The sequence below is a fragment of the Zophobas morio genome, unplaced genomic scaffold (genome assembly GCF_036711695.1).
Source record: "Zophobas morio isolate AGI-343-1 ecotype UQ-CSIRO unplaced genomic scaffold, CSIRO_AGI_Zmor_V1 ptg000040l, whole genome shotgun sequence".
Lineage (NCBI taxonomy): Eukaryota > Metazoa > Arthropoda > Insecta > Coleoptera > Tenebrionidae > Zophobas > Zophobas morio.
In genome coordinates this window covers 1,574,111-1,584,342 of record NW_026972145.1, presented here as the reverse complement: position 1 = coordinate 1,584,342, position 10,232 = coordinate 1,574,111, and the positions used below count along the sequence as shown (strand labels likewise).

The 10,232-nt window shown below is 36.6% G+C and overlaps 1 protein-coding gene across 1 annotated transcript; it reads right to left on the bottom strand.

The window, feature by feature from the left end:
* Positions 1–188: 188 nt before the first annotated feature.
* On the bottom strand, positions 189–8,686 carry LOC135140591 (neural/ectodermal development factor IMP-L2-like). The gene is made up of 4 exons (XM_064071202.1): positions 8,622–8,686; positions 1,018–1,281; positions 456–968; positions 189–405 (listed from the first exon to the last, which is right to left on the bottom strand). The coding sequence occupies exons 1-4, from the start codon at positions 8,622–8,624 to the stop codon at positions 394–396; spliced, it is 792 nt and encodes a 263-aa protein (XP_063927272.1). The 5' UTR covers positions 8,625–8,686; the 3' UTR covers positions 189–393.
* Positions 8,687–10,232: the final 1,546 nt, after the last annotated feature.

Here is a 10,232-nt window from a genome sequence, read left to right as displayed (position 1 = left end):
GTTGTAATGGGCACGCTGGACTGAGATAAACAAAAACCGGTTGGTGTATTGGTGGTTGCATACACTTATGTCATATGTCAATGACAGCGTCGAATGATTGGAAAGGCCAGGGCCGGATTTGTTAATATTGCACTGTGAAAATAATTAGCACTGTTTATTCATTATCATGCATACACTAAGGACACCAATAATGCTTAACATTTTCTTTATTTACTTACAAATCTTACATTAATATAAATAAGTACACATGTCTTGAATTATTACGTATATAAATACCTAAGTCATAAATACTAACTGGAATTTCCATAAATAACGTACGACAAACTACCCTACGAGTATTCTCGAACTGAACAATGACTAGATTGACATGAAGTGGCCCCCTACCACCTCTCGTTATTTCGATTCCTGGAACAAAAACTTAATTAGGGTGCCATCTTGTCAAGCAATCGAGTTACCTTCATGGGGTAGAGGAAGGTCTCAACGGAGTCTTGTCCCACCATGTTGCGCGCCATGCAAGTGTAGACACCCATATCGGCCCAACTGACCGACCTAATACTGAGAGACCCATCGGGAAGGGCCGAAACCCTACCGTCGCCCTCGCTTACAACCTGGTCTTGAGGGTCAATCCACATTTGGCTGGGTTTAGGGTTGCCCAAGGTGCGACAAGGGAGAACCACGTTGGTACCGATCACGTCCATGTAAGTAGGGGCCCAGAGGGAAATTCTCGGGACGTGGTGAACCCCAATGACCTTGGTGGTCAACAATTGGGTGAAATTGCGGTCAAAACCTTCCTTTTTGATGACGTAGATGGTGGTGTCCGCCGTGGCCACTTTGGACCCGCTTTGGGCCACGCAGGTGAAGGTGACGGCGTGCACCGGGAGGAGGTAGTTGATGACGAGGCGACCGCGGATTTTCCCCAACCCTTGCGACGGCACCTCGGAGATGGTGTTGGTGTCATAGCTCTGGTGCTACAAGTAAATAGTGAGCAAAGGGTGCAACTTTGGTTGCCTATACTACCTCGGTGAGCGCATGGTTCCCGCGGAACCATTGAAGAGTCGGGGGCGGCGAGCCCATGGCTTCGCACTCCAGCTCGACGTACGACCCCGTCAGCTTGCGGATGGCCGCCTTGGGGGCGGCGCTGATCTTGATCCACTCGTCCTGCTGGCGGAAGGCGGCGGGGTTGCCGGAGACCACCGGGATCTCGTTGTCCATGTCGTCGGTCAGTCTTCTGGAGTGGCACAGCTGCAGCGCAGCGAAGGCCAATAATACTGATAGCAGCACCTGGAGCGAAAGCGGGGTTAATCGGGGGAATAGCTGTTGAGTCATCCGGCGGCAATTTTCCTTCGGGGGAATTCCGCGAATTAAGTGGCAGCGAGCTGTCTATGGATCCGATTCCGAGAAGTATCATACGTGATTAATTAATGTTGGCACGTGTCGCAATGGCAGCGGGCTTTGGCGGTTCGTGGAATGATGTGGCGGCACGGACAGTGGCAAATTGGTTTCGGGTTAAAATAGAAATTGGTGTTTACGTTGTAACGCGATTTGTGGGATTAGGTTGGCGGAGCTGGAGCAGTTGGTACCACTAACACGTGACTAACGCAACTGTCAATTATTGTGTAAGAGTTTTTTTGCGGTGGGAAATTCCACCAAGTCAATTATCACTGGGTACCGTTTTGGCGCAGATCTGGGTTTCGAATGTGAAAAACAATTTGTCAAGTGTGGCCATTTAAACATAGGTAATAAAATATAATGGCGCATCGAACTATCATTAAAAGCCATTACTTGTGTTACTTTTCAAATTTATAGTCCAGAAAATGACTTCACATATCCGTAATGCTAGGTTAGGTGGTAATAAAAAATAATGATTTAAATTACGGCTGGTGATGACTTACGACGACAGGTTGGTACTTGTCGGGGAAAAGTTACAACATCTGCTCTCGTATCTAATCTTTTTCAAACGGGCAGCGTGACGAGGTTTCGAGGAAAAGTAAATTTTGATAACGGAGTGTGCTAAGATATTCAAATTAAACGTCTAGAGCACATGTGACAATTGATATAGCGACCAGACATATACGGTGATTTATTAAAGAAATTTAAATCGTTAGCATCCTTAATCGCGACTTACGAAAGTAAATGTAATTAGCCAAAATGCTTTGTTTATAAAACTGTGAGTTTCTGAACAAACAAAAATAAATTTTGATAACGAAATGTGCTAAGACATTCAAATTCAACGTCTAGAAGCACATGTGAAAATTGATATAGTGACCAGTCTTGACGTGAAGTTGTACTAAGAAGCAAATAAATCGAGCTGACGATCATTACACTGTCAACTACCAATAATACATAGAGTTCGTTTAATTTCATAAGATGGCGTTTCGTTATTTCAAAGTCTGACTATCAGTTTTGAACAAACTCTACACTTCTGATTTATTAAAGAAATTTAAATCGTTAGCATCCTTAATCGTGGTAAAGTGCTAGTTCTCGTGAAAATTCGACAAAATTTTCAAGTATGAATTAAAAAATTGCTAAAGTCGACTTATGAAAGTAAATGTGATTAGCCAAAACGATTTGTTTATTAAATTATGAGTTTCTAAACAAACAAAAATAAATTTTGATAACGAAACGTGCTAAGACATTCAAATTAAACGTCCAGAAGCACATGTGACAATTGATATAGTGACCAGTCTTGACGTAAAGTTGTACTAAGAAGCAAATAAATCGAGCTGACGATCATTCCACTGTCAACTTCCAATAATACATACAGTTCGTTTAATTTCATAAAATGGCGTTTCGTTATTTCAAAGTCTGACTATCAGTTTTGAACAAACTCTAAACTTCTGATTTATTAAAGAAATTTAAATCGTTAGCATCCTTAATCGTGGTGAAGTGCTAGTTCTCGCGAAAATTCGACAAAATTTTCAAGTTTGAATTAAAAAATTGCAAAAGTCGACTTATGAAAGTAAATGTGATTGGCCAAAACGATTTGTTTATAAAATTGTGAGTTTCTGAACAAACAAAAATAAATTTTGATAACGAAATGTGCTAAGACATTCAAATTCAACGTCTAGAAGCACATGTGAAAATTGATATAGTGACCGTCCGCCTATCAATTTCCAAAATATCGTATATAGCTCGTTTAATTTCGTAAGATGACGTTTCGTTATTTCAAAGTCTGATTATTAGTTCTGGACGAACTCTGCACCTCCGATTTATCAAAGTAATTTAAAACGTTAGTATCCTTAATCGAGGTAAAGTGCTAATTCTCGTCAAATTCGACAAAATTTTTAAAATATGACTTTGAAAATTATTTAACTTCGGTTTATGAAAATAAATCTGATCACCGAAAACGGCTTTAAATATGAAACTGTGAGTTTCCGAGCAAACAAAAATAAATTTTGGTAACAAAGTGTGCTAAAAAATTCAAATTAGGTAAACGTCTAGAAGAACATCTGAAAATTGTTTTCGCGACCAGTGTTGACGTGCAGCGGTATTAAGAAACAAATAAATTGATCTGATGACCGTTCGACTATCAATTTCCAAAATATCACATATAGCTCGTTTAATTTCGTAAGATGACGTTTCGTGATTTCAAAGTCTGATTATTAGTTCTGGACGAACTCTGCACCTCCGATTTATCAAAGTAATTTAAAACGTTAGCATCCTTAATCGAGGTAAAGTGCTAATTCTCGTCAAATTCGACAAAATTTTTAAAATATGACTTTAAAAATTATTTAACTTCGGTTTATGAAAGTAAATCTAATCAGCCAAAACGGCTTTAAACACAAAATTGTTGGTTTCCAAGCAAACAAAAATAAATTTTGGTGACGAAGTGTGCTAAAAAATTCAAATTAGGTAAACGTCTAGAAGAACATCTGAAAATTGTTATCGCGACCAGTGTTGACGTGCAGCGGTATTAAGAAACAAATAAATTGATCAGATGACCGTTCGACTATCAATTTCCAAAATATCATATATAGCTCGTTTAATTTCGTAAGATGACGTTTCGTTATTTCAAAGTCTGATTATTAGCTCTGGACGAACTCTGCACCTCCGATTTATCAAAGTAATTTAAAACGTTAGTATCCTTAATCGAGGTAAAGTGCTAATTCTCGTCAAATTCGACAAAATTTTTAAAATATGACTCTAAAAATTATTTAACTTCGGTTTATGAAAGTAAATCTAATCAGCCAAAACGGGTTTAAATATAAAATTGTGAGTTTCCGACCAAACAAAAATAAATTTTGGTAACGAAGTGTGCTAAAAAATTCAAATTAGGTAAACGTCTGGAAGAACATCTGAAAATTGTTATCGCGACCAGTGTTGACGTGCAGCGGTATTAAGAAACAAATAAATTGATCTGATGACCGTTCGACTATCAATTTCCAAAATATCATATATAGCTCGTTTAATTTCGTAAGATGACGTTTCGTTATTTCAGAGTCTGATTATTAGTTCTGGACGAACTCTGCACCTCCGATTTATCCAACTAATTTAAAACGTTAGTATCCTTAATCGAGGTAAAGTGCTAATTCTCATCAAATTCGACAAAATTTTTAAAATACTACTCTAAAAATTATTTAACTTCGGTTTATGAAAGTAAATCTAATCAGCCAAAACGGGTTTAAATACAAAATTGTGAGTTTCCGACCAAACAAAAATAAATTTTGGTAACGAAGTGTGCTAAAAAATTCAAATTAGGTAAACGTCTGGAAGAACATCTGAAAATTGTTATCGTGACCAGTGTTGACGTGCAGCGGTTTCAAGAAGCAAATAAATTGATCTGATGACCGTTCGACTATCAATTTCCAAAATATCATATATAGCTCGTTTAATTTCGTAAGATGACGTTTCGTTATTTCAAAGTCTGATTATTAGTTCTGGACGAACTCTGCACCTCCGATTTATCAAAGTAATTTAAAACGTTAGCATCCTTAATCGAGGTAAAGTGCTAATTCTCGTCAAATTCGACAAAATTTTTAAAGTGTGACTTTAAGAATTATTTAACTTCGGTTTATGAAAGTAAATCTAATCACCGAAAACGGCTTTAAACATGAAACTGTGAGTTTCCGAGCAAACAAAAATAAATTTTGGTAACGAAGTGTGCTAAGAAATTCAAATTAGGTAAACGTCTAGAAGAACATCTGAAAATTGTTATCGCGACCAGTGTTGACGTGCAGTGGTATTAAGAAACAAATAAATTGATCTGATGACCGTTCGACTATCAATTTCCAAAATATCGTATATAGCTCGTTTAATTTCGTAAGATGACGTTTCGTTATTTCAAAGTCTGATTATTAGTTCTGGACGAACTCTGCACCTCCGATTTATCAAAGTAATTTAAAACGTTAGCATCCTTAATCGAGGTAAAGTGCTAATTCTCGTCAAATTCGACAAAATTTTTAAAGTGTGACTTTAAGAATTATTTAACTTCGGTTTATGAAAGTAAATCTAATCACCGAAAACGGCTTTAAACATGAAACTGTGAGTTTCCGAGCAAACAAAAATAAATTTTGGTGACGAAGTGTGCTAAGAAATTCAAATTAGGTAAACGTCTAGAAGAACATCTGAAAATTGTTATCGCGGCCAGTGTTGACGTGCAGCGGTATTAAGAAACAAATACATTGATCTGATGACCGTTCGACTATCAATTTCCAAAATATCATATATAGCTCGTTTAATTTCGTAAGATGACGTTTCGTTATTTCAAAGTCTGATTATTAGTTCTGGACGAACTCTGCACCTCCGATTTATCAAAGTAATTTAAAACGTTAGCATCCTTAATCGAGGTAAAGTGCTAATTCTCGTCAAATTCGACAAAATTTTTAAAATATGACTTTAAAAATTATTTAACTTCGGTTTATGAAAGTAAATCTAATCGGCCAAAACGGCTTTAAACATAAAATTGTGAGTTTCCGAGCAAACAAAACTAAATTTTGGTAACGAAGTGTGCTAAGAAATTCAAATTAGGTAAACGTCTAGAAGAACATCTGAAAATTGTTATCGCGACCAGTGTTGACGTGCAGCGCTATTAAGAAACAAATAAATTGATCTGATGACCGTTCGACTATCAATTTCCAAAATATCATATATAGCTCGTTTAATTTCGTAAGATGACGTTTCGTTATTTCATAGTCTGATTATTAGTTCTGGACGAACTCTGCACCTCCGATTTATCCAACTAATTTAAAACGTTAGTATCCTTAATCGAGGTAAAGTGCTAATTCTCATCAAATTCGACAAAATTTTTAAAATACTACTCTAAAAATTATTTAACTTCGGTTTATGAAAGTAAATCTAATCAGCCAAAACGGGTTTAAATACAAAATTGTGAGTTTCCGACCAAACAAAAATAAATTTTGGTAACGAAGTGTGCTAAAAAATTCAAATTAGGTAAACGTCTGGAAGAACATCTGAAAATTGTTATCGTGACCAGTGTTGACGTGCAGCGGTTTCAAGAAGCAAATAAATTGATCTGATGACCGTTCGACTATCAATTTCCAAAATATCATATATAGCTCGTTTAATTTCGTAAGATGACGTTTCGTTATTTCAAAGTCTGATTATTAGTTCTGGACGAACTCTGCACCTCCGATTTATCAAAGTAATTTAAAACGTTAGCATCCTTAATCGAGGTAAAGTGCTAATTCTCGTCAAATTCGACAAAATTTTTAAAGTATGACTTTAAGAATTATTTAACTTCGGTTTATGAAAATAAATCTAATCACCGAAAATGGCTTTAAATATGAAACTGTTAGTTTCCGAGCAAATAAAAATAAATTTTGGTAACGAAGTGTGCTAAAAAATTCAAATTAGGTAAACGTCTAGAAGAACATCTGAAAATTGTTATCGCGACCAGTGTTGACGTGCAGCGGTATCAAGAAGCAAATAAATTGATCAGATGACCGTTCGACTATCAATTTCCAAAATATCGTATATAGCTCGTTTAATTTCGTAAGATGACGTTTCGTTATTTCAAAGTCCGATTATTAGTTCTGGACGAACTCTGCACCTCCGATTTATCAAAGTAATTTAAAACGTTAGCATCCTTAATCGAGGTAAAGTGCTAATTCTCGTCAAAATCGACAAAATTTTTAAAATATGACTTTAAAAATTATTTATCTTCGGTTTATGAAAGTAAATCTATTCATCGAAAATGGCTTTAAATATGAAACTGTGAGTTTCCGAGCAAACAAAAATAAATTTTGGTAACGAAGTGTGCTAAAAAATTCAAATTAGGTAAACGTCTAGAAGAACATCTGAAAATTGTTATCGCGACCAGTGTTGACGTGCAGCGGTATCAAGAAACAAATAAATTGATCTGATGACCGTTTGACTATCAATTTTCAAAATATCATATACAGCTTGTTTAATTTCGTAAGATGACATTTCGTTGTTTCAAAGTCTGATTATTAGTTCTGGACGAACTCTGCACCTCCGATTTATCAAAGTAATTTAAAACGTTGGCATCCTTAATCGAGGTAAAGTGCTAATTCTCGTCAAATTCGACAAAATTTTTAAAGTATGATTTTAAAAATTATTTAACTTCGGTTTATGAAAGTAAATCTAATCACCGAAAACGGCTTTAAATATGAAACTGTGAGTTTCCGAGCAAACAAAAATAAATTTTGGTAACGAAGTGTGCTAAAAAATTCAAATTAGGTAAACGTCTAGAAGAACATCTGAAAATTGTTATCGCGACCAGTGTTGACGTGCAGCGGTATTAAGAAACAAATAAATTGATCTGATGACCGTTCGACTATCAATTTCCAAAATATATATAGCTCGTTTAATTTCGTAAGATGACGTTTCGTTATTTCAAAGTCTGATTATTAGTTCTGGACGAACTCTGCACCTCCGATTTATCAAAGTAATTTAAAACGTTAGCATCCTTAATCGAGGTAAAGTGCTAATTCTCGTCAAATTCGACAAAATTTTTAAAGTATGTATTTAAAAATTATTTAACTTCGGTTTATGAAAGTAAATCTAATCAGCCAAAACGGCTTTAAATGAGCAAACAAAAGTAAATTTTGATAATTCAGTGTGCTAAGAAATTCAAATTAGGTAAATTTTCAAATAAATTAATTCAAAAATCATAAACTTAGTTTTATGTACTTATCACTTTAGCCAAAATTCCAAAAATCTCGCACCACCACCCCGCGCACCAACTAATACCCGCCTCCTCTGCCGCCCCCAAAGAAAATATTTTTCCCGCAGACACTCACCATTCCGCTCTCGTCCGAAAACTGCGTGTTTGCCGACCCGGGCCCCTTTTATACCCGCTCAATTCGATTATCAGTTTTTAAACGCTCAAATTTCTTGATCACACAAACGTGAAAACCCTCGGCGTCTCCATCTGGACGCTATTGCATCAGCCACCTTCCCAGAAGCACTCCATCTATTTCCGGTCGAAAAGACAAAATTTCCCCGAACTATTTACTTTGGCAGGAAAGTGGCGCTCGCGCCAGTGGCGGCGGACCTGTTGCTCGCGACTAAACCGCGGGCCGGGGGCAGAGCCGCAGAGTCGGACTCTGGACCCGGCAAAAAAATCGCGAAACGAAAAACGCGATAAAGGCTAATTTCGGAGCGCAGTTATCGAAGTGGGATAACGAAAAGTGACTTACCATTTTGGTCGGTTGGTTGGTTGTCTTGGACACGAATGAGGGCTCCAAGCCACCCCGAGCCTTATATACCTAGCACCTATCTCGGTCTCGCTCCCGCAAGAGCGCATTCTAGCGTGTGTTCGACCACGTACTATTTACCAGAAGAAAATTGAGCGAATTAAGACATTAATTCATTAGCGATAATCAAGGGGCATTGTCGGAGCGGGCAATTGGGCGCCCCCGCAGGACCGGCTTTCGGAAAAAAAGGGCTTTTCGCGGCGGGTGACGTCAGAGCGGGCTGGGCCGCGATTGGCCGGCTGGGAGGCGTGTACGGACGAAAAGTCACGTTTTTCTGACGCAAGAAGTCGGCGTTTTTTCTTTTTTTTGTTGGTTGGTGATAAATGAGCTGATATAACAGCAGACGTTAGAGGAACTTCTGGGAAGCCGAGCGATGGGCAGAGGCGGAACGAGGAAAAATTCTTTAGTGTTAATTGTTTGGGTCACATTCTGGCGTTCCTTGAAGTGGAAGTCGAAAAAGAGACGCGATTGCGTCAGATTTCCCGTAAGACGGGCAGCGGTAGGTTCAAGTGGGAATTAATCAGTTAACCCAGATTTATTAATTGTTAAGGACGGGGAAGTCGGGTTTTTTTTGGGCGAAATTACCAATTTCGGCTGCGTCATCGTGCCCTCGAGATGTTCTGAGCTGCATTCCTGGACAATGATTATTCGTGTTTTTATTAAATGATGCTGGTTTGTTGATTAATGAGAGCTGGAAATTATCGTGGACGTGGATTTAAATGGGAGATAAAAAACGTGTTGGGAGTAAATTCGGTGAAAATTTTAAGCGGAGATTTGTTGACTGATTTGGCTAAGAGGTTTGTTGGTTTTGAGATAAGTGACGATTGTGCTTGGGCCGGAAAAGTCTACTTAAGTAGGCGAAATCGGCTATTAAAAAGTTTATTTGCTGAATTGCTAAGCGTACAAGTGCAAATAATTTAATCTAGATGGGAAACTCAGATTAACAAAAAATGTATACATCTCGTTATCGAAGTCTTTTTCGCTATATTATTTACAATAAAATAAAAATTGGATTTTTTGTTTAATAAAAATGAAGCATCGAATTTTTGATAGTTAAAATTGCACAGAAAACGCCGAAAAACAGGTTTTGTTTTCTCTAAATTTTGAAATTTCTAAGGCCACAGATTTTAAATTCCAAAAAAGCACTTTGTAGGTTTAAACGAAAATATTGAAAACTTGAAATTTTAAAAATTTCGGAAACTGCATATTTTAAAACATAATAATTAATAATACCGTAAATTTTTAAAAATTCCACAGACAGCTAAATCTATTTTTTTATTTATTGAGAAAACCTTAGACACTTATAAATTAACAACAGTTAAAATTGTTTTCAATATGTTTACAAATTAAAACAATTAAAACTTTTGTTGCCGAAACTTTCAAAGTTGACAACATTTCAACAAGGCAACAAATTTTAAATTCCACAAATGCACTTTATAAGTTTAAACAAAAATAGGAGAAATTTCCAATTTAAAAAATTTTTGAAACTGAAAATTTTAAAACGGAATAATGTTGTAAATCCTTAAACATTGTACAGACAACTTAATCTATTTC

Excerpts from the sequence above, each read along its gene's own strand:
- LOC135140591 (XM_064071202.1), bottom strand. Across the intron at positions 969-1,017 it reads GGAACCATGCGCTCACCGAG|CACCAGAGCTATGACACCAA; the intron begins GTAGTATAGGCA and ends ATTTACTTGTAG.